The sequence below is a fragment of the Abramis brama genome, assembly GCF_963993115.1.
Source record: "Abramis brama genome assembly, chromosome: 2".
Lineage (NCBI taxonomy): Eukaryota > Metazoa > Chordata > Actinopteri > Cypriniformes > Leuciscidae > Abramis > Abramis brama.
The window spans coordinates 49,619,456-49,645,327 of record NC_139964.1 but is presented as its reverse complement, the minus strand read 5'-3'; the positions used below and the strand labels follow the sequence as shown (position 1 = coordinate 49,645,327).

General features: G+C 36.5%; 1 protein-coding gene and 1 long non-coding RNA gene across 4 annotated transcripts in view; both read right to left on the bottom strand.

The window, feature by feature from the left end:
* Positions 1 to 25,872, bottom strand: part of usp53b (ubiquitin specific peptidase 53b) — a 111,723-nt gene that overhangs the window by 43,470 nt on the left and 42,381 nt on the right. For all 3 annotated transcript variants that reach the window (XR_014603946.1, XM_084096506.1, XM_084096507.1), the window contains exons 9-10: positions 23,524 to 23,673; positions 21,549 to 21,717 (exon numbers count right to left, since the gene is read on the bottom strand). Coding sequence is in view for 2 of the 3 variants with exons in the window: in XM_084096506.1 (XP_083952632.1) it covers positions 21,549 to 21,717; positions 23,524 to 23,673 (319 nt within the window). In the remaining variant the exon portion in view is untranslated. The remainder of the gene's footprint in view (positions 1 to 21,548; positions 21,718 to 23,523; positions 23,674 to 25,872) is intronic.
* LOC311071969 lies at positions 1,014 to 15,736 on the bottom strand. Its single transcript, XR_014603956.1, has 3 exons — positions 15,668 to 15,736; positions 15,525 to 15,593; positions 1,014 to 2,205 (listed from the first exon to the last, which is right to left on the bottom strand). It is a non-coding gene; the product is annotated as an uncharacterized lncRNA (long non-coding RNA).

Here is a 25,872-nt window from a genome sequence, read left to right as displayed (position 1 = left end):
TTTGAACCGGTATCGTTCAATTCTATGACAGCTGTGTTGCGTTCAGTCCAAGATGGCGGAGCTGCAGCTCTGCGCATGGGTGAGTTTGTTGCAATGGAACGTTCTATTAAGTTTCGCCTCTTGGTACTTCTATACTCTTTGCTTGAATGACATGGTAATGAAATTATATCATATTATTTTGGCAGTAAAATTTTGGGCGGTTTTTTCTTGTAGTGGGCGGGTTTTGGTGAGCTTTTGGGCTGGAAATCACCGTCCCAATCTGGCAACACTGACTGTACGTACACACCGCCGCCGACTTGAGCTGCAAAGAAGCTCTGGCCGCCCTGTCAAGGACGCTTGTCAAAAAGTACGGGGAAGCTTGACCGCTCTGAATGGTGAGTGCGCGCGCGCGCGCTTGGCCGGGACTCGCTCTCTCTCTGCTCGTGCGTGCGCGCTTAAAATTTCATATTTTGTTATGAACATTCACCCGCCAGTGTGGCGGATAGCCTTTTGAGATTTACTCGCCAAACAGAAAAAAAAGGCCGACAATCCGACAAAAAGTCGACACATGGGCCTCGACAGTCGATTTCCCAAATCCCGTGTCGTTCCCATCCCTAGTTAAAACACTCTAAAACATTAGTTATACATATTCCAACTATAATATAAAAAAGAAAATCACTTCAGCTTTTGAAATGGTTGTTTTAATGAACTTTGAGCAACTAAACAGGTCATTCTCTTTAAGTTTTCAGATTTCTGTCCAACTCAAATCACACACAAATGCTCTCTAAGCATTGTTTAAATATTCGGTTCTTTTTCAATAGAAAAAAATCAACAAAAATGAATCAGCTGCAATACAGACAAACTTAATCTGCAAACAATTATCATAAGTTGACATGAGTTAAGTTGATATTATAAAATTGACATGACAATTGATCTAATAGAGACATTCTCATTCACCTTTTAATTTACAGTATGAAAAAGTAACTGACACGATATTCTTCATAACATCTCCTTTTGTAAGTCTTCATGAATAACTTAGGTAAAGTTGGTTTTATATTCGCATATTCGCACATTCGCGGACTTCCGCGTTCAATAACTCGTAAACTAAACGTCGTTGCTACACAAAACACCTATCACATATAACTACAGATTAAACATCATAAGCTACAACATAATTTTCCTCAAAACGATCTTTCCTTCTCACTGGACAAAATACATTGATCTCTATGCGCAGGCTGCTAAGAAGGGACCATCTGCAAAGTGCAAACCCGAAGGAAAGCTCATTTTAAGAAGAAGATTTAAATATTAAAACAATGTTATTTGTGAAGTAACAATATTCAGCTCACAAGATATTAAACGCAGAACACCACAAATATACGAAGCAAATATAAAAAGCAATACCCAAGTTGCAGACTTGATCATGTAAGATCAAGTGTGAACATAGTCAAGTTAAAAAAAAAAAAAATGTTTCAGGTTTGATATTTGCTGTGTATTCACCTAGACTGCTTTAGTGTACTTTTGTGTAGGCTATTGTACATACAGTACGCAAAAATGTTTTATGTAAAAGTTACAATTATTCACGAAAGAGATTTTTTCATGTTCCAAAGGTTATAGTATGTTCCTACTGACCAGACTGACTTAATACAGGTGGAATTTTCACAGTATCTCCCTTACTGTACGTTCAGTATACAAATATTAATTTTAAAAAAATTACAGTAATTCCCCAAAAGTATTTTTCCTGTTCCAAAGCCTGTAGTGCTTTCTTATTGACTTACACTATCCCACACTGACTTGCTACAGGTGAAATTTTGACAATATCTCCCTTACTGTACGTACTGAAAGGTTGGGGTCAGAATCCCCTGTTTCTTCAATTAAATTATATATATCCTTTTGAATGATTACTTTATTCTAATTAAAAATGTAACAATCAAGTAGTATCCTAATCATTTCTGTATTTATTTTCTTTTAGGTGCATTCCAGTGTGTGCCCTTGGGTTGTGTTCACATGCAAGGGGCCTTTTGATGATAATTGTCTTGGGATTGTCTTGGGACTCCTGGAAACTCCATCTGCATACATTCAGTGTATTACAGCCCATTGGTCAAACACAAATTCTTGAACTGTCATTATTTCTGGAAGACCCCTTAAGACTTTCACATATAAAACTCTTCGTCTCTTTGTCCTCTTTTTCTGGACCTTTCCATCATGGCTGTATCTTCTGTATCTCGTCTGCAACACATAGATGATAATGATGGCATTTTTCTCCTGTCTTTTGCAAAGCTCTTTCTAATACATTTTCAATTCCTCTCTACTCTGCCACCATCATCTGCTTAATAAATGCTTACAACCTTCAGTGTGGTATGCTTTTCTTTAAAAAAACATTTTCATAATAAAAATATTTATAAAACAAGTTACAGTGTTTTCCTTAATAAACCAGCTTCATAATAAAATCTTTATAAAACAAGTTCAGGTGTTTTTCTTAATAAACTATTTTCTCAATATATGGTTACAATGATTATTAATACAAGTGTTTTACACACTGTAAAAGAAAAGTTGACTAAACTTAAAATTCTAAGGCAACTTGCTGCACAGATTTTTTGAGTTGACTCAACTAATAGAGTTTACTCAACTGGAGATGTTATAATCGAGTCAACTCAACTATAGAGATGTTTTAGTTGAGTCAACTCAAAAAATCTGCAGTAAGTTGCCTTATAATTTTAAGTTAAGTCAACTTTTCTTTTTTTACAGTGCAGTAAACACTTTCTTAATAAATTGTTTAACAACTACTTATGGTAACTTTCATTATAAAACCACTTTTTTATTAGTTACAATTGTGGTTTACTATGACCCATAAATACTTCATATACAACAAGCCATGATTACAATAGAATAATTGCATATTTCACAACAATATCCGCATATCTTCATCTATATATCTGTCTTAGTTGACTTGTATAAGTTTGAGGGTCAATTTATACATAATTTCACCTTATTTTCATCAAGTGAACATCTCATGTGTATTTCTAGGGAGTGGAGTAAAGGCATATTATTGTTCCTGCTTTCCTGGAGTGAAATGTTTTATCAGCCTGTTTAGGCGGATTGCTCTTCTGATAATGAGCTCAGGCCTTCTTCAGCCTCAAAGAGCAGGTGTGTGTGTGTGTGTGTGTGTGTGTGTGTGTGTGTGCGCGCATTTTTTATTCTTTGCAGGTTCAGAACTTTGTGATATACAACATTCTTGGACCCTGGAAGAAGGTCACCACGGACTTAAATCTCGGAAATGGACGACAAATATTCTGATTAATGGCGATATACCCACTTATCTATCAAAAATGTATTATTGTTTAGACTTTATGTTCTCTTAGCCAATCAGAAGTAAACGATTATGTAATGCATGACCTTGAAAAAGGTATAATTGTGTGAGATTTGTTTGTAAGGTAGAGTTGGCTTGCGGCCTTCTCGTGACTTTGACGCTGGCTCTACCAATTTAACTGCAAACTATTCTTCAGTAAAATTTTACTTATTTGATTGAACGACTCCTGGTCTTCTTTCATTATATCTGTTCCTGGGTCTTACAACTGTACGTACAAAAAACTAATACGTTTCCAAAAAAATTACTGTAAGTACCCTAAACAATTTTTTCCTGTTTCAAAGGCTGTAGTGCTTTCCCAGTGACCACACTGACTTACTCCAGGTGGAATTTGGACAATAACTCCCTTACTGTACGTACAAAAAACTAATACATTTCCAAAAAAATTACTGTAATTACCCTAAACTATTTTTTCCTGTTTCAAAGGCTGTAGTGCTTTCCCAGTGACCCCACTGACTTACTCCAGGTGGAATTTGGACAATAACTCCCTTACTGTACGTACAAAAAACTAATACGTTTCCAAAAAAATTACTGTAATTCCTCTAAACTATTTTTTAATGTTTCAAAGGCTGTAGTGCTTTCCTAGTGATCACACTGACTTACTCCAGGTGGAAATTGGACAATAACTCCCTTACTGTACGTACAAAAAACTAATACGTTTCCAAAAAAATTACTGTAATTACCCTAAACTATTTTTTCCTGTTTCAAAGGCTGTAGTGCTTTCCCAGTGACCACACTGACTTACTCCAGGTGGAATTTGGACAATAACTCCCTTACTGTACGTACAAAAAACTAATACGTTTCCAAAAAAATTACTGTAATTCCTCTAAACTATTTTTTAATGTTTCAAAGGCTGTAGTGCTTTCCTAGTGATCACACTGACTTACTCCAGGTGGAAATTGGACAATAACTCCCTTACTGTACGTACAAAAAACTAATACGTAGCCAAAAAAATTACTGTAATTACCCTAAACTATTTTTTCCTGTTTCAAAGGCTGTAGTGCTTTCCCAGTGACCACACTGACTTACTCCAGGTGGAATTTGGACAATAACTCCCTTACTGTACGTACAAAAAACTAATACGTTTCCAAAAAAATTACTGTAATTCCCCTAAACTATTTTTTCCTGTTTCAAAGGCTGTAGTGCTTTCCCAGTGACCACACTGACTTACTCCAGGTGGAATTTGGACAATAACTCCCTTACTGTACGTACAAAAAACTAATACATTTCCAAAAAAATTACTGTAATTACCCTAAACTATTTTTTCCTGTTTCAAAGGCTGTAGTGCTTTCCTAGTGACCACACTGACTTACTCCAGGTGGAATTTGGACAATAACTCCCTTACTGTACGTACAAAAAACTAATACGTTTCCAAAAAAATTACTGTAATTCCTCTAAACTATTTTTTCCTGTTCCAAAGGCTGTAGTGATTTCCCAGTGACCTGACTGACTTACTCCAGGTGGAATTTGGACAATAACTCCCTTACTGTACGTACAAAAAACTAATACATTTCCAAAAAAATTACTGTAATTACCCTAAACTATTTTTTCCTGTCTCAAAGGCTGTAGTGCTTTCCCAGTGACCCCACTGACTTACTCCAGGTGGAATTTGGACAATAACTCCCTTACTGTACGTACAAAAAACTAATACGTTTCCAAAAAAATTACTGTAATTCCTCTAAACTATTTTTTAATGTTTCAAAGGCTGTAGTGCTTTCCTAGTGATCACACTGACTTACTCCAGGTGGAATTTGGACAATAACTCCCTTACTGTACGTACAAAAAACTAATACGTAGCCAAAAAAATTACTGTAATTACCCTAAACTATTTTTTCCTGTTTCAAAGGCTGTAGTGCTTTCCCAGTGACCACACTGACTTACTCCAGGTGGAATTTGGACAATAACTCCCTTACTGTACGTACAAAAAACTAATACGTTTCCAAAAAAATTACTGTAATTCCTCTAAACTATTTTTTAATGTTTCAAAGGCTGTAGTGCTTTCCTAGTGATCACACTGACTTACTCCAGGTGGAATTTGGACAATAACTCCCTTACTGTACGTACAAAAAACTAATACGTTTCCAAAAAAATTACTGTAATTACCCTAAACTATTTTTTCCTGTTTCAAAGGCTGTAGTGCTTTCCCAGTGACCACACTGACTTACTCCAGGTGGAATTTGGACAATAACTCCCTTACTGTACGTACAAAAAACTAATACATTTCCAAAAAAATTACTGTAATTACCCTAAACTATTTTTTCCTGTTTCAAAGGCTGTAGTGCTTTCCTAGTGACCACACTGACTTACTCCAGGTGGAATTTGGACAATAACTCCCTTACTGTACGTACAAAAAACTAATACGTTTCCAAAAAAATTACTGTAATTCCTCTAAACTATTTTTTCCTGTTCCAAAGGCTGTAGTGCTTTCCTAGTGACCTGACTGACTTACTCCAGGTGGAATTTGGACAATAACTCCCTTACTGTACGTACAAAAAACTAATACATTTCCAAAAAAATTACTGTAATTACCCTAAACTATTTCTTCCTGTTTCAAAGGCTGTAGTGCTTTCCCAGTGACCCCACTGACTTACTCCAGGTGGAATTTGGACAATAACTCCCTTACTGTACGTACAAAAAACTAATACGTTTCCAAAAAAATTACTGTAATTCCTCTAAACTATTTTTTAATGTTTCAAAGGCTGTAGTGCTTTCCTAGTGATCACACTGACTTACTCCAGGTGGAAATTGGACAATAACTCCCTTACTGTACGTACAAAAAACTAATACGTTTCCAAAAAAATTACTGTAATTACCCTAAACTATTTTTTCCTGTTTCAAAGGCTGTAGTGCTTTCCCAGTGACCACACTGACTTACTCCAGGTGGAATTTGGACAATAACTCCCTTACTGTACGTACAAAAAACTAATACGTTTCCAAAAAAATTACTGTAATTACCCTAAACTATTTTTTCCTGTTTCAAAGGCTGTAGTGCTTTCCCAGTGACCACACTGACTTACTCCAGGTGGAATTTGGACAATAACTCCCTTACTGTACGTACAAAAAACTAATACGTTTCCAAAAAAATTACTGTAATTCCTCTAAACTATTTTTTAATGTTTCAAAGGCTGTAGTGCTTTCCTAGTGACCTGACTGACTTACTCCAGGTGGAATTTGGACAATAACTCCCTTACTGTACGTACAAAAAACTAATACATTTCCAAAAAAATTACTGTAATTACCCTAAACTATTTTTTCCTGTTTCAAAGGCTGTAGTGCTTTCCTAGTGATCAGACTGACTTACTCCAGGTGGAATTTTGACAATACCTCCTTTACTGTACGTACAATAAACAAATAAGTGTAAGAAAAAATTACAGTAATTCCCCTAAAGTATTTTTTCCTGTTCCAAAGGCTGTAGTGCTTTCCTAGTGATCAGACTGACTTACTCCAGGTTGAATTTTGACAATACCTCTTTTACTGTACGCACAATAAACAAATACATTTAAGAAAAAATTACAGTAATTCCCCTAAAGTATTTTTTCCTGTTCCAAAGGCTGTAGTGCTTTCCTACAGACCACGCTGACTTACTATAGGTGGAATTTTGACAAAAAGTCCCTTACTGTACGTTCAATAAACAAATAAGTTTAAGAAAAAATTACAGTAATTCCCCTAAAGTATTTTTTCATGTTCCAAAAGCTGTAGTGCTTCCCTAGTGACCACACCGACTTACTACAGGTGAAATTTTGACAATACCTCCTTTACTGTACAATTATCAAATATTTTTATGTAATAAACATTATTACATGTGTTTATTACATATGCTTATGTAATAAACTGTAATTCACCTATAGTGTGTTTTATATATATATATATTCCAAAGATTGTAGTGCTTTCCTAGTGACCACACTGACTTACTCCAGGTAAAATTTTGACAATACCTAATAATACTGTTTTACATAATAATATATATAATAACTGTAATTCACTAAAAGGGGTTTTGTTTGTTTAAGGTTGTAGTACATTAATAGGGGCTACATTATTATTAACAGTAGTGACTGAACCTGTATGCATTGGTGCAGCAAATCTGACAGATAACGAACATCAAGATCATGGAGGCATTCAAGATACTGTACAGTGCAATTTTATTTCTATTATCTTTCTAATTGTTCCACTGAGATTATACATAAAAGTTGTAATTAATTCCTTGTGGTTAGAGTAAAATTTCAATATCACTTCTTTAAAATCTTGCTGTTGTTGATCCTCTCTTGGTTTAAGTTGTTCTTATATTATCATAAACCCTTTAACTGATTGTTTTGTCAAGTACTTTTTACTTTACTATATTTTCTTTTAGTGAAGTGACGTAAAAGTTTAAGTAAAACAAATGTGTGTGTTTGAATACAATTTTTTCAAATGTTTCCAGTCAGGACTACTTTGGGTAAACAAAAATATTTAAGCAATTGAACATTTTATTCAATATTTATTCATTGCATTATGTAATTGGTTAACACACATAACTATAACTGTTAGTGGTTTGTTACATAATTAATCCTTGTCATGTTTACCAACGTGAACAGTGCCAAAGATGGTACCCAATGTATGCTGCATTGGACTATCACCAGACAAGCTACCTGAAAAAGATGCCCAATGGTTGTGTTCACTGTGCACCTTAAACAGTGGAACATCATTAAAGAATATCTGTTGAAACTTCTGCTTTATTGTCCTTATTGCAATATGGATTACCACTGTATATCTGTATTTTGGGACTTATAGTTAAAGACGCAAGGACCAGATATAATTTATTAAGACCAGGAGTTAGAAGTGCACTCAATTTAAGACAAGAGTCAGAATTATAATAAATTAAAGGAAATTTTACTGAAGAATGTTTGCAGTTTCATCAGGCAGAAGTCAAGAATCAGAACCAGTGATCAAAAGTAGGCCGCTTCCCCTTACATTTACAAAAATCACAGCAATTATACCCTTCACCAAGGTCTAAGCTTTGTCATTGCTTCAGGTTGAATGATTCTGATTGGCTAATAAATAACCACACATTTTCTACACATAGATAGACTGAAGCATATCTCCATCAATTATGTGGCTGACATTCGGACCCTGAATTTAGGCATGTCGTGACCTTCCACACTTGTATTGATTCTAATGAATAGTAATTGGACCAATTTTTGAGTCTCCAGTCTAGGACCAACTCTATAGCGCCACCACCAGTTAAAAAATTAACATTAAAAGGATTATAGCTTTTGAAGCTGTAAGACTGAAAATATTGGTTGCGGCCTAGTCTATGAGACAAAGGGGCCTTGCTGGCTAATTAGCATTCGACCTCCCCCATACAGCCTGACTTCCTCTCAGAAACAACAAAGAACACACTCAAGAACATGGTTTGATGGTTTGATGCGAATGTTGATCAATAACTTATGTTTTTAGTGTCATTTGAAAGGTCTCAAAGTGAGTGGTACAGATATCTCATATCCAGATAGATAAAATAAAAGGTAATAAGGTTTATAGAAGTTTAGAGAAAACTGGTTAAGCCATTTGAGGGTGGTCTTCCCCATCCCCCATGTCACCTGAGCAAACAGTATAAAGGAAGGTGTGCTTGCTCTATCGAGTCTCTTCTTTGCTGGACACGAATGGAATAGGTGGTCTCTTTCTCTCTCTCTCTCTTTCTCTCTCTCTCTTTCTCTCTCCCTCTCTTTCCCTTTTTCTCTCTCTATCTCAGGTGCAAACTGGGTAAGATTATTTGGTGTAACCAATGTATAACCATGTACTAGATATTCGAATTGATTGTGGAATTGATCTCTAATATCTGAAATATTAAATTGTTACATGTGATTATTCTAACTGATTTTGACATTGTTCATTTAATGGTTAAAAGGAATAGTCAAACATTCACTAATGATTAATGATCCACAGATATCATTAAAACCCTTTCATTTATGGAGTCAGATGAAATTACGAGAGAATATATAACTATATGTATTGTAAATTTAAACAACCAAATACTTTGCATGAGTGAGGACAGAACACGTGATACCTTCCCTGTGTTATTGGAAAACCTCCATTGGGCCAATTTCACGGGCCTTACAAACCCTTTGAACTAGATGTGAATATAAATAGATGTAAAATGAAACTTAGTACACCTGATTCCACTCATTATGGTGATCACAATCAATATCTTACGTTAAGACTCTGCACATTAACGGAGGTGGCCATTTTGAAAAGTACAGTGTTAATTTTTTTGTGCTACTCCTCATTCAAATTTTGTTCAATTTTTACAAAAATTGCCTCAGATGATCTTTGGACCAAGCCACACAGAAGTGACTGAACAGATTTTTTATTTTTGCTATCGTTTCTGATATACATTCCTCCAAATTTTACCTGTATTTGTTGCCTTATGGTAGTTAGCTTAGCATGCTAATTGGTTAGCATGCTAACCTGATGCCATTCTTTCTAATGTGGCTCTTCAGCTATCAGGATAACCATAAACTACATTAGCATTAAGCTAACTTAACTTGCTAACTTAACTAATCTGGTTAACATGCCTTTGTGTGCTCATTCTTACACTTAAGCCTCTCCTCGGCAGCTTGGGAAGACAGCGTCATCTGAGTGGTGCAAGCTGCTAAACCACACGCCACGAGCCCTGAACCATTCCGGTTGTGGGTTTGAATCCTGTGTGGCTCATTCCCAGACCGCAAGAGGTATTGTGGCCTTAAGTGGTGTAAAAGTTGCTTGTGTTCCAGACATGGTGTCTATATGTGAGCGAACTCAATAAATACATCATGCAGTGAATTTATACAAAAATTATTCATTTTGAATTGCTTTTCACTTGAACTACTGGTCCTTCTTCATCTTGCCAAATATGCAATTTCCCAGTGGCGCAATGATATGAGTGACAGGTATCTGACCCAGAGGTAATGGGTTCGAGCCCCGCGTGGGATGATTTAAAAAAAAATGTGTGTAATGTTGTGTCATGTCGATTCCTTTATTATTCAACGTTGTACTAATCTTTCTTCCTTTTGGATTAATATATATATATATATATATATATCTTCTTCATTATATGTTCATTCTCATCTGAACTTCTGTTCATTATGAGTTCATTTTCACCTATACTTCTAAACCAGCTCTTTTTTCTTCAATTTCTGCTGTTTTTACTATTACTGCTCTTGCTGCTGCTTCAGGGGCTTGGCCCCGTATCGCTGCTTGCAGCTATATTTCCACTTGTTCCTTAACATGTAACCAAGAATACTAACACACACAGACACAGTTTCTTCAAGATTGGATTTGGTGAGGAGGAGAGTCTTCTCAAAACATTAATATAACATGTTATTTATCTCAAGGAGAGGATACTTTAAATCTAACTGTAAAGTAAAGATTTTAACTAAGAAATGGTCTCTCAACTATAGGTTTCAATAACTCCTGAGACCATTGCTATCAGGGTAGCCAAGAAAAGCAGATGGATGTAGTGACACCTGTTAAAGAAGTCCATATTTCATCTCTGGAAGCCAGGCTAAATGAGCAAGCACTGTTACTGCATTCCGGGCATGGGCCAGACCCTTACGTTACACCTCAGATATCAAATACAGACTTATATTTAAATGATACATGAAATAACATTTTCGATAATCACACTGATAATTTATATAACAAAGTAAAATCTCATAAGCCTAGAGAAGTCATTCAACTCATTTGATATATAGAAGGAAAACTATTGATTAATACCTTGATTATAATCACTCATTAGATATACATTGAAGCAGCAGTGTGTTCCAGAATCCACTTCTTCAGGACTTCATAACAAAAACGTAACTTGAATAATTACAATAAGGGCGTTGCTTATTTATAACATTGAAAATATTATTAACCTAAAATATCTGCTATTTTTAATCAATGAAAGAATTGTGTTGTACAAGGAACAGCAGTTCTAATACATACTTTTACCTAATACATTTATCAAAGTTAATTGAGTAGAGCGATCACTGGGAACATACTATAACCTTTGGAACATGAAAAAAGGAGAAATTACAGTAACTTTTTAATAATAATATGTTTGTACTATACAGTAAGGTATTGGCAGTATTTAACATGTAGTAAGTCAGTCTGATCACTATGAAAGCACTACAACCTTTGGAATATCTAAAAAACACTATAGGTGAATTACTGTAATTTATTTTTAATTAATATTTGTATACTGAACGTACAGTAAGGGAGGTATTGTCAAAATTTCACCTATAGTAAGTCAGTGTGGTCACTAGGAAAGCACTACAGCCTTTGGAATAGGAAAAAATACTTTACTTGAATTACTGTAATTTTTTCTTGAACTTATTTGTTTATTGTACATACAGTAAAAGAGGTATTGTCAAAATTCCACCTGTAGTATGTCAGTCTGATCACTAGGAAAGCACTACAGCCTTTGGAACAGGAAAAAATACTTTAGGGGAATTACAGTAATTTTTTCTTAAATGTATTTGTTTATTGTGCGTACAGTAAAAGAGGTAATGTCAAAATTCATTCTGTAGTAAGTCAGTCTGATCACTAGGAAAGCACTACAGCCTTTGGAACAGGAAAAAATACTTTAGGGGAATTACTGTAATTTTTTCTTAAACTTATTTGTTTATTGTACATACAGTAAAGGAGGTATTGTCAAAATTCCACCTGTAGTAAGTCAGTGTGGTCACTAGGAAAGCACTACAGCCTTTGGAATAGGAAAAAATACTTTACTTGAATTACTGTATTTTTTTCTTGAACTTATTTGTTTATTGTACGTACAGTAAAGGAGGTATTGTCAAAATTCAACCTGTAGTACGTCAGTGTGGTCACTAGGAAAGCACTACAGCATTTGGAACATGAAAAAATACTTTAGGGGAATTACAGTAATTTAAAAAAAAACATATTTGTGTATTGTACATACAGTAAGGGAGTTTTTGTCAAAATTTCACTTGTAGTAATCAGTCTGGTCTGTAGGAAAGTACTACAGCCTTTGGAACACGAAAAAATACTTTAGGGGAATTACTGTAATTTTTTCTTAAATGTATTTGTTTATTGTACTTACAGTAAAGGAGGTATTGTCAAAATTCCACCTGTAGTACGTCAGTGTGGTCACTAGGAAAGCACTACAGCCTTTGGAACAGGAAAAAATACTTTAGGGGAATTACTGTAATTTTTTCTTGAACTTATTTGTTTATTGTACGTACAGTAAAGGAGGTATTGTCAAAATTCCACCTATAGTAAGTCACTGTGGTCACTAGGAAAGCACTACAGCCTTTGGAACAGGAAAAAATACTTTAGGGGAATTACTGTAATTTTTTCTTAAACGTATTTGTTTATTGTACGTACAGTAAAGGAGGTATTGTCCAAATTCCACCTGTAGTACGTCAGTGTGGTCACAAGGAAAACACTACAGCCTTTGGAACAGGAAAAAATACTTTAGGGGAATTACTGTAATTTTTTCTTGAACTTATTTGTTTATTGAACGTACAGTAAGGGACTTTTTGTCAAAATTCCACCTGTAGTAAGTCAGTCTGGTCTGTAGGAAAACACTACAGCCTTTGGAACATGAAAAAATACTTTAGGGGAATTACTGTCATTTTTTCTTGAACTTATTTGTTTATTGTACGTACAGTAAAGGAGGTATTGTCAAAATTCCACCTGTAGTAAGTCACTGTGGTCACTAGGAAAGCACTACAGCCTTTGGAACAGGAAAAAATACTTTAGGGGAATTACTGTAATTTTTTCATAAACTTATTTGTTTATTGTACGTACAGTAAAGGAGGTATTGTCAAAATTCCACCTGTAGTACGTCAGTGTGGTCACTAGGAAAACACTACAGCCTTTGGAACAGGAAAAAATACTTTAGGGGAATTACTGTAATTTTTTCTTAAATGTATTAGTTTATTGTACTTACAGTAAAGGAGGTATTGTCAAAATTCCACCTGTAGTAAGTCAGTGTGGTCACTAGGAAAGCACTACGGCCTTTGGAACATGAAAAAATACTTTAGGGGAATTACTGTAATTTTTTCTTGAACTTATTTGTTTATTGTACGTACAGTAAAGGAGGTATTGTCCAAATTCCACCTGTAGTACGTCAGTGTGGTCACAAGGAAAACACTACAGCCTTTGGAACAGGAAAAAATACTTTAGGGGAATTACTGTAATTTTTTCTTAAACGTATTTGTTTATTGTACGTACAGTCAAGGAGGTATTGTCCAAATTCCACCTGTAGTACGTCAGTGTGGTCACAAGGAAAACACTACAGCCTTTGGAACAGAAAAAATACTTTAGGGGAATTACTGTAATTTTTTCTTACACTTATTTGTTTATTGTATGTACAGTAAAGGAGGTATTGTCAAAATTCCACCTGTAGTAAGTCAGTGTGGTCACTAGGAAAGCACTACAGCCTTTGGAACAGAAAAAAATACTTTAGGGGAATTACTGTAATTTTTTCTTACACTTATTTGTTTATTGTATGTACAGTAAAGGAGGTATTGTCAAAATTCCACCTGGAGTAAGTCAGTGTGGTCACTAGGAAAGCACTACAGCCTTTGGAACATGAAAAAATACTTTAGGGGAATTACTGTAATTTTTTCTTACACTTATTTGTTTATTGTATGTACAGTAAAGGAGGTATTGTCAAAATTCCACCTGTAGTAAGTCAGTGTGGTCACTAGGAAAGCACTACAGCCTTTGGAACAGAAAAAAATACTTTAGGGGAATTACTGTAATTTTTTCTTGAACTTATTTGTTTATTGTACGTACAGTAAAGGAGGTATTGTCAAAATTCCACCTGTAGTAAGTCACTGTGGTCACTAGGAAAGCACTACAGCCTTTGGAACAGGAAAAAATACTTTAGGGGAATTACTGTAATTTTTTCATAAACTTATTTGTTTATTGTATGTACAGTAAAGGAGGTATTGTCAAAATTCCACCTGTAGTACGTCAGTGTGGTCACTAGGAAAACACTACAGCCTTTGGAACAGGAAAAAATACTTTAGGGGAATTACTGTAATTTTTTCTTAAATGTATTAGTTTATTGTACTTACAGTAAAGGAGGTATTGTCAAAATTCCACCTGTAGTAAGTCAGTGTGGTCACTAGGAAAGCACTACGGCCTTTGGAACATGAAAAAATACTTTAGGGGAATTACTGTAATTTTTTCTTGAACTTATTTGTTTATTGTACGTACAGTAAAGGAGGTATTGTCCAAATTCCACCTGTAGTACGTCAGTGTGGTCACAAGGAAAACACTACAGCCTTTGGAACAGGAAAAAATACTTTAGGGGAATTACTGTAATTTTTTCTTAAACGTATTTGTTTATTGTACGTACAGTCAAGGAGGTATTGTCCAAATTCCACCTGTAGTACGTCAGTGTGGTCACAAGGAAAACACTACAGCCTTTGGAACAGAAAAAAATACTTTAGGGGAATTACTGTAATTTTTTCTTACACTTATTTGTTTATTGTATGTACAGTAAAGGAGGTATTGTCCAAATTCCACCTGGAGTAAGTCAGTGTGGTCACTAGGAAAGCACTACAGCCTTTGGAACATGAAAAAATACTTTAGGGGAATTACTGTAATTTTTTCTTACACTTATTTGTTTATTGTATGTACAGTAAAGGAGGTATTGTCAAAATTCCACCTGTAGTAAGTCAGTGTGGTCACTAGGAAAGCACTACAGCCTTTGGAACAGAAAAAAATACTTTAGGGGAATTACTGTAATTTTTTCTTGAACTTATTTGTTTATTGTACGGACAGTGAAGGAGGTATTGTCCAAATTCCACCTGTAGTAAGTCAGTGTGGTCACTAGGAAAGCACTACAGCCTTTGGAACAGAAAAAAATACTTTAGGGGAATTACTGTAATTTTTTCTTGAACTTATTTGTTTATTGTACGGACAGTGAAGGAGGTATTCTCCAAATTCCACCTGTAGTAAGTAAGTGTGGTCACTAGGAAAGCACTACAGCCTTTGGAACGGGAAAAAATACTTTACTTGAATTACTGTAATTTTTCCTTAAACGTATTTGTTTATTGTACGTACAGTAAAGGAGGTATTGTCAAAATTCCACCTGTAGTACGTCAGTGTGGTCACTAGGAAAACACTACAGCCTTTGGAACAGGAAAAAATACTTTAGGGGAATTACTGTAATTTTTTCTTAAATGTATTTGTTTATTGTACTTACAGTAAAGGAGGTAATTGTCAAAATTCCACCTGGAGTAAGTCAGTCTGATCACTAGGAAAGCACTACAGCCTTTGGAACAGGAAAAAATACTTTAGGGGAATAACAGTAATTTTTTCATAAACATATTTGATTATTGTACGTACAGTAAAGGAGGTATTGTCAAAAATTCATGTGTAGTAACTCAGTCTGGTCACTAGGAAAGCACTACAGCCTTTGGAACAGTAAAAAATACTTTAGGTGAATTACAGTAAATTTTTTATAAACATATTTGATTATTGTACGTACATTAAAGGAGGTGTTGTCAAAATTTCACCTGTAGTAAGTCAGTGTGGTCACTAGGAACATGCTACAACCTTCGGATAGTAAAAAATCCCTTTGGTGAATTAATGTAATTTTTTTCTAAAAATATGTATGTACATTATGTAAAGTGAGGCAGGTTTCCTAAATACAATCATTATAATGCATTTTTTTATTGTTGCTAAAGTACAATCAATAGCATTAGAACACATAATGTGAGAGAGATTTGCTGGTACTGTACATCTGTACTTTGTAAAAATGTAGTTGTCTGTTTGCGCACAATGGCAAAAAAATTGACCTTTTTAGACGGTCCCTAATCTTCTTTACCACACACATTGAATGTTCAGTGAACAGTCGCAACTTTGTATGCCATTAAAACAATATTTGCTCGTTTTGATCGATTGTGGAGAGTGTTGTAGTTCACCATCTTTGTCCTAAAGATCATGTAGCGGCTTTTATTCAGCAAAAATGTGCTTTATTGCGCTTGTTATTGAGACGTGAAAGTGCGAATGTGCGAATATAAAACCAACTTTACCTAAGTTCATGAATATGGAACAAAATAGAGGCAAGTGATAAGACTGTAATACCTAATAGTGTTACAATAATAAAAACAGCACTGACTCCTAAGCTCGATCAAGCTTTATTCTATGCAAAAATAAATCATCACATTACTGTAATTATATTATTATTGTTCATATTATTGCTATTAGTAGTAGTATTGCATTCTCTAATAAAGAGATTTACTGCTAGTTATTTAACGTTAGCTCCAGCTGGAGAACATTCACCTCTCACCGGCTCGTTTTGCGCTTTTACATGCATGTTATGCTCCCGTGAAAAGCAAGTTCCACCTAGCATGTATTGCACACGACAGCATTCTTGGTTTGAAGTTTTGTGAAACTTTCACACACCTTGCTAGTTCGGATTCGTTTAGACATTCTGACTCCGTCATAATTCGCGCTGTGTTTTCTTCTACCGCAATAGCATTTGTAACGGCTGCATTACTCTCTAGCGCTACAGCGCCGTAGCGGTCAAATCGCGATATTGCAGGCCCTTACATTAGGTCACGTGGGATCAAACGACTACTCGACAACAAGATATTTTGTTGACAATGTCGACTAATCGTTTCAGCCCTACTCACAGGTCAGTTTATTAGACAAATTAAACTTGTGACGTAACGCAGCACTGTTTCACTTGGTCTAACATTACACTAGCACACTAAACTGCATTTGAATGTGTTGAAATGTATGTGTTAGTCTGTCTGTATGAGACTAGCAGTAAGCTAGATCAACATTAGAATAACATACAGATCATATTCTGACATTTTATCATTGTTGAATATAACATTGATTAGTTTTATGTAAATGTGCTCACCTGTTTAATAAAGTACATGTAGGAGCGGTCGAAGTCTCGGACGTGGAGCTCTCGTTTAACGTTATATACTGTCTATGGGAGCTCTCGGCATCTCGAAAACACCGCGCTGATATTGATTCTCGTTTTAGTTCTCCTTTTTTATCCAAAGTCTGCTTGCCATGGTCCATAATGTTTGAACGAAACAACAACAGCGTGGAAATAGACATTGCGAACTACAAAGTTGTCCGCGTCAGTCGCTTTGGTTACTATCAGACGGCTCTGGTTCATAGATCTGGTTGCCATGGCAGCACGAGCGGAAACCAGGGACAACGCGGATATGACGTGATTGGCGGCGACAAAACGGAAATAAAGAAACGGGACGTTTCTCGAATTAAATTACAAATTTCTCCTGGTTTGAAAGTTGTTGGAAACAGTCGGGATAATGTAAGTACACAACTAAAAAAAATATATAACATAGATTTTTGCTATTTTTAAAGCAAAAGAGTTACATATTGTGCCTTTAATACTGTATAAGAAATCAAACAAATAAGAATATAAAATAATAATACAGTTAAACTAAAACCACCATAAAACCAGTAGAAAATGTATTGGATTTAAATTGACATTAATCATAATATAATCTAACTTGAAGAGAGATAGACTTAAAACAAAAAAACTTAAAAAAAACTCATATGCCCTCATAAGCTTGATTCGAAATAACTTCCCCTCCCTCTTGCAGCAACATCTCTTCTCTTCTCTGATGACATATTTTCTGGCACGAGGGTTGGACAAACTGTCACTCACATGAGATCACAGCAATAGCAAACCCTTTCACTAGGATACGTCACAACAGGGAAGAAAAGACTATCAAAACTTACGGTTCATGCCGACTTTAATCACAAAACCTAATAAGAACTGATTGAAACAATGATTACTATAATAATACAATGATAAAATGAATATTTTTTTAAAATGTTCTTGTAATGTTTGGCTTTTTTCATGGACAATTTTATATACAGGTGCATTTACATGTGCATTTACCTCTAAAGGTTTCCTCAAATCTTGTCCTGGAGGGCCAATGTCCTAGAGCAGTGGTTCCCAATTCCAGTCCTCATGACCCACTGCTCTGCACATTTTGTATGTCTCTCTTATCTGACACACTCAGTTCAGTTCATGGAGTCTCTCCTAATGAGCTGATGATCTGGTTCAGGTGTGTTAAATAAGGGAGACATACAAAATGTGCAGAGCAGTGGGTCACGAGGACTGGAATTGGGAACCACTGTCCTAGAGAGTTTAGCTCCAACCCTGATCAAACACACCTGAGCAAGCTAATCAATGTCTTCAGGATCACAAGAAAATCGCAGGTGGGTGAGTTTGATCAGGATTTGAGCAAAACTATGCAAAAGCAACATCATCACACTCTGTATACAGCCAGTACTCGAAGTGGGGAAAAAAGTGCTGGTACTCCCGACGGTTTAAATCGAGTTCAACACGTGAGAAGTGCTGGTACACAAGAAAAAGTGAGGGTACGCGAGGGTAAAGTAAGTTCCGGCCCACTTTGAGCACTGGGTTCAGCAGCTTGTCACCTGGGGCAGTGGCCCTCCAGGGTAGGGCTGAACGATTAATCGCACTTTACGTAATCGCACTTAAATCGAGATGGCTTATCGTGATTTTAAAATCACAAAGGCTGCGATTATTTTTTAAGCGCAGCTTGTCATTGATGTACGGCTCTGTAAACGCTGCTCCATCTGAAAGCACTGTGAGTTTGAATCACTTATAACGTGCATTTGAAAAAACAACACGCGTCAAACATCTTTCCAAAACATGAGAAGCATTTATGAACCTCTTGTCCAACAACAGACAACATTCAATAACATGTATTTACTCCAAACTCACTTCATAACGACAGTTGAGCATCCTTCTGTGAGATGATGTGCCTTCTTACACAGAATACGGCAGTTGTGTATTTCTAAGTCATGTTTAATCAAAGCGTTTCAATCTTCTGTTTATTCAGCTACAGCAGAGCCCGTCTACGGAGAGCCTTGCCACTTCCTATTAGCCCCATTGTATCGATCTTGGTTGCAGTTCCATTAGAATTCCACTGGAGGTGATCGCGGGCGAGTGCAGACTGAATGGGAGTCTATGGGGCTATACAGCTAAATGTGTCTCTTTCACCCGATTGCCGTTGAGAAATCTCAGATTTTATTGTAGGTTTTGCAAGTTCAACATGTGTTATAGGTCGAAAGTTGAATGAACGAGTACTTATTTCTTTTCGATTTCTTACAGGTTGAGTTGTTGTTGCCCATAACACACTAGCATTCTGCTAATGACGTCAGCATTCTGACGTCATTGACATTTTAAAAGACTTTTTAAACCAAATAAGTGACTCTAAAAAATCGAACACCCAGCAATGTGTAATTTCTTTGCATCTCCTTTCGAATACAACATTCAAATTACTAGACAAAAAATTATATCCTGAGAAAAGTGGATTTTGAGGGTTTTTCGCCATAGACCTCCATTCATTCTGCACTCGCCTGCGAGCGCCCCCGCATGGACAGAGACGTGTTACTGCAGCCAGTCCAGAAACCGGAAGTAAGCAGAGAGTGCCAATTCTCTTCCTATTAGACATTCTCTGGCTACAGCAATAGGGATTTCCTGGAATGATGCGCATTATTGTACTTCTGCGGCGGGGCATATTTATCATGTTTGCATGAGAGCGCCCTCTGGCGTTCAAATGGGACAGTATTTACTACCAATCAGCCGCACTGCACTGACAAGCTGCGCATAAAATAATCGCAGCCTTTGCCAAATCGCGTGCGGTTTTATTGCGATCAATCGTTCAGCCCTACTCCAGGGCCAGATTTGAGGAACCCTGCACTACACCATGTCTCTGGCACTTCTTTACAATTTTCAGGGGAAATTATTTAAAAACACGCAGTAACAGAATTTGACATCAGATGAAAAATAGAGTGCTTTTACAGTTATAAGTACTGCCTAAGTCTTTGTTAAATATATAAACATACAAAACATTTAATGACTAATTTGACTGATGCATGACTAACATTGTTTTTCAAAGCCAAACTTTAATAGGTAATGTTGTTTTTAAGCCCAGCATTTGAAGCAAGTGAACAGTTAGCAACTTTGATGAAATCATGGCACTGCAGCAGTCTATCACTACCGAGAGAGCATCTGAACATTCAGCAGAAGTGTTGCCAACTCAGTCTAAAGTACAGAGCTCAGCAGAGACTACAGGAAAAAGCTGGCACAGATTGCACATTAAACATCCTTCCAAAAGCACCAGAGGAACAAATCCAGGAAACTCATTAAGACCTTTCAAGACTGAGCAACTACCAAAGATACACACAAAGGTTCACCAGAGGAGGGAAGTTATTGAGTGCACAAATTGCTGCACAACTGCAATAGTTACCCATGCACAGCACTGCTCTGTGCTGCATCCCACTGTGCATAAAACTGCACATACTAAAATTAAAAAGAAAAAATAATTTTCCCATCTGTGGTCAGCTATTGACACAAATAATAATAAATATAATAAATAATAGAATAAAATCAATGAAACTTGCAGGAAAAAGAAAAGAAAGACAGTGACTACTTACAGTTTTTCATGGGAAAATAAGAATGCTTTCCCATTCCAATAGGACTCTGTGAGTACGACAGACTGGGGAGAATATCCATTTAGCACATCAGTCAGAGGAAAGCAAGAATGGAAGAGAGAATGGAGGGAAAATTCGGTAGAGGGGACAAGAGAATAACTGTGCAAAGCAGAGGCCAGAGAGAAAGGATTAGGACAGCCAGGAAGAGAGAGAGAGCGATAAAGTGAAAGGCAGAGATAGAGAAAGTGCGCATGGATGATAATCCCTGTCCTTGGTAGAGTTCAGAAACCCAAGCAGAAATCAACTCATCCACCCAGCAAATGCTTGCTGCAAAACTGGGATTTGTGCTCAAAATCAGAGTTACAAACAGACTATTGTAATGGACAAAAACACAATTTACATAACTATCAGCAATATTTGAAAAGTGGTCTGTACCTAATTTCCATACAAAAGATCATTCATAATAATAAAAAAACACTTTTATAATGATTTGAAGAAAAATTACTGGATTGATTAATATTTATTTTATTAACGTTGGAATCAACTTGATGTTGTTGGGCCCAACAGATTAAAATTTTAATAGTCAAAAATATAAAAATAAATAAAAAGATTACACCCCAAGCCTCACAGGTATGTTTTCAAGTATTAGGGCAAAAAAAACAACAAAAAAAACAGCAATTTATTCAAAAGATTTTAAAATCATTGGCCACATTTTTTGGATCATATCCTCTGTTTAAACACTGTTGAACAAGATGAGCAGTCTTACCTGTCCCTTTCCCATTGAGGGGGGAGTTATAACGGGACCACATGGTGGTCTGTCTGGGGGCGTCCTCATTGGACACTGCAGTACCATCCGGGTTGGCATAGAATAAGAGGAGTGGCTGGAAGTGACCTCGGATACATTTAGATGCCACATCTTTCCACTTGGAGCCAATCTAGATACAATATATTTGATACAAGAATATGTTAGTATGCAACAAGAGGTTCAAATATCAGAGAGCTTACCACATTTTGAAAGAAATTGTGCAATAATTGTCCCTTTAGGGGTACAACAGCTTGTCTCTGGGGCAGTACCCCTAAAAGCACATCTTTGTACCTTATTAACCCCTAAAAAGTGCATTTTAGTACCTTAGAGTAGTAATATTTACACTTAAGGTACTACTATGAAGTTAGGTAAATAAGGTACAAAGATGTCCCGTTAAGGGTAGTGTCCAGTGACAAGCTGCTGTACCCAGTGTTCGAAGCAGGCCAGTACACACTTCTATATTTTAATCTATAGCGTACCCTCACGTTTTTCTTGTGTACCGGCACTTTTCACGTGCCGGTACTCGGACTGCCCTGGAACGCGATTTCAACCTACTGCACTGGCTGTATACAGAGTGTGATGATGTTGCGTTTCAGCAGTTTTTAGAAGATGCATCTGCAACCACAGTGCAATGCAAACTAGGACTCAGACAATTATTTCAGAGGCATATTTAAAAATTATCGCTATTATTATTCACGGCATGACTCAGTCGCCTATGGGAAGGTGCCACTCTTAAATTTGTTAAATAATTTTAATAGTATGAGTATCTGACTCACTGGGCCTCAGGCCAGGAAGCAGACAGGCTTAAGCGACCATCTGTTAGCTGCCTTAACACAGCACACAAAACACATCACGTAGAGACTGTGTTTGTTCTAACTCTTTACTAAGCTCTGCACACTAAGCTTATCTTAATCAGTATGCACCTCATTATCATTCCAGTAATTACAATTACTTCAACTAAAAATAGATTCACTAACAAAATGTCCACATCTGAATCCACTTTTATACCAAGAAAAAGCTACATACTGTAACAGTACCAAAACCATGTATGGTAGACCCATACTATATACCAAAGAGGTGATTGATGTAGCTTGATGTAATTTGTTTCCTCGTTTTAATTTAGTTATCTCATGGTCACTATTAAACTAAAATGATGGAATGTATTATTACATCATGGCCACCATTTAACTAAAACAAGTGTATGAATTAATAAGTTGAGGGACAAAGTTTTAATTAGTCATGATATCCTGTTTTTCCCCCACGTCATGTGCAGGGCTCCATCTAAATGTGAATGAATTATGTATTTTTAGTCCTTATATATTTAAATAACTGACATAAAAAATTGCTGTTTCTAGTGGTTACCTTATGGCTTTGTCCCTGATCTGCAAATAGTAAATTGCAGTGCTATAGGAATTCATTCTCAGGTGCTATACTCCACTAAAATTTAAAGCAGGGTATGAGGCTCAGATGTTTGGTATGAGGGAGAAAAGAGTCATTCTACTGCAAAAAAATCTGTTCACACAATAATAACAATAACTGTGCCAATAACTGTATGATTTCAGAAGACAAACTGCAATAAAAAATCTAAAAATGCATCAGATATTTGTTGGAAGTCTTAAGTCTGGAAGAATCTGTTGGATAATTTGTAGTTTTTGAGATATTTTGAGATATTACATTATACAGTATATAGCTTATGCAGTTGATGTCATTTAGCAAAAACTTTCAACCAGTGTTACTGACAGTAAATGCAAGGTCTCCCTGCAGCAAGCTGAGGTTAAGTGCCATGATCAAGAACACAATGGTGGAATCTCATGGATCAACCCTTGTGGTGTTTGAACCATCAATATTTCATTTAACAGCCCAGATCCTACACTCATCCAACACTATTTCACTTATACTGTATGTATAAAAATCTGTGTGTGCTTTTGTTAAATACCTCTTTCACGGTTGCATCATCAAAAAAGATCCATTTGGAAGACTTGCTGTGAAAAGCGAATGCTAGATAATGTCGACTAGAGTAACAGATCATTCCCACCAGGTGGAGATCTCTTTTCTTGGCATTTTCATCAGTGACTCTATAAAAAAGCTGAAGAATAAACAGAGAGAACAGTCAAACTGACATTTAAAACTCTCAGAGTGAAGAAAATGAAAGACTGGAGATATTTTGAGGCATTGTGCTTAACAATGTGTCACATTTAGTCTACTGCAGAACTGCAATCCCATCTACAGACTTTGATGTCTCAAAATCAAAATAACAGGTTAAACTCCCTCCAGCTCAGGGGGTTCAAACGGGATGGTTTTGTCATATAGTGCCAAGGTTCGTGATGTCTCCTCTAGTGTAGTGACCTAGACATTATGTGATATTGGCCTGCAGCACTCATACAGTAGAGGAAACTGGTCTAACAGAGGGGAGTATGGCAAAAGATGGCTGACTTTAGCATCACATATTTGCAAGCAGCCATGTAGCATTTAAATGTATGTATGTAAACTTCCAGGCAGGTGTGTTGAATTAAGTTGGAGCAAAATTCTGCAGGACAGTGGCCCTCCAGGACAGAGTTTGGACACCCCTGATTTAACTAAATTTAAAAAAGGGAATGAATTAGTCCAACATGGCCACAGTTTAAGTAAAACGAGGGAACAATTAGTACAACATGGCAACGATTTAGCTAAAACAGAGGGAAAAAACAATATATCGTAACCACAAATTAATTCAACAACTTATTAAATTGTTCTTCTGTTTTAGTTAAATTGTGGCCTTGTTGTACTAATTCATTTTCTCACTTAAATTAAATGGCCACGATGTGCTTTTAAAACATTCTCAAAACATGTTTAATCACATGGATCAACAGGTTTTGCATAAACTTGTGGAGGTCATATCAACAAAAGTACCAAATACTGAAGAATTCTACATTCCTATTCATTTTTTTTTCAGGCATCTTTAAAGCTGCAGTCCGCAGTTTTTCCTCTTTGTCGCCATCTCTGTTCGAAATCTGCAATTGCAGTTATTCGCTGAATTATCAACTTTACGTGTGTTGTGCCTCGGCATGGCACAGCGTGGATGAATCCAATGTTTTGAGAAGAAGGTGCTGTTGTCAGTCGCCGCGCTGGTATGGATCCTGTCATTCGCTATCACAGATACTACTTTTTTGAAGTATGACCAACATAAGAATTTTCACCGGAAAATGTCGTCTGAACAAGTAAGTAACATTCACTTTTGTTCTGACCAACTAAGGGGAAAAAAGCATTGCAGTAAATCGCGCTGATTAAATCTAACGATCGCTTATCATATCACGTCAAACCGTGCAAATTATACTTTGTTCTCAAATTGTTAATGTTAACAACATCAGCATTGCGTGACTACATTTAATGTCCTTCCGATATTTGTCCTTGTTTTCGCATGGGCCGGTTGCAGTTTCTTTTTTTTCTCCAAAGTCCGAAGTATTTCGCGTTTTACAACGAGTGAATCTCCAGTTGTCACTGGTGATTGTCGTTTGAACCTTTCTGGATCCGCCATCAAATTGATAAGTTTAATTATATCAAGTGATGTGAGAAAAGGCTATAAATCTCCGCCTCCAACATCCTTACACTCATAGCCTACAAGCCGAGACACCTTCTTTATGTGTACAGATGTGACGTAATGACGCAAAGACATGCTCGAATTTCCCACGGAAATCGTCTCCGGTTACTATCGTAACCTTGGTTCCCTGAGAGGCAGGAACGAGACATTACGTCAGCTATGACGTATATGGGAACTCCTCCCTTCTCCACTTTCGCTGAAATCGTATGGGCTAACGCCAGCTGGGGACAGCTGGCCAATTGACGCGAAGCATCAATTGACAGGTCAGCGGGCAGTATAAAATGCATGGGCGCGAAAATTACATCAGAATCACGACTGAATGCTAGCACAGCTGATCAAACTGGAGCATGGCAGCTAACGTAATGTCTCGTTCCCGCCTCTCAGGGAACCGAGGTTACGATAGTAACCGGAGACGTTCCCTTTCAAGGCGGTAACTCAACATTACGTCAGCTATGACGTATATGGGAACTGTATTAAATCCCGCCGTGAGAGCAGTGAAGATAAGCCCTGAACGGGGTCAGTCACACCCACACATAAGCAAGACAGTTCTAGCCAATAGCCGCGTCGCTAAGAGTACTCGCATCTGATAGGCGGAACTAGAGCAATGAGACATCTGCTCCAACCCTAACAAAATTTGCATATCTTAATGCAATGAACACGAAGGCTGCACTGAATAGGGCAGACACAACACTCAAGCACGAGAGTTAA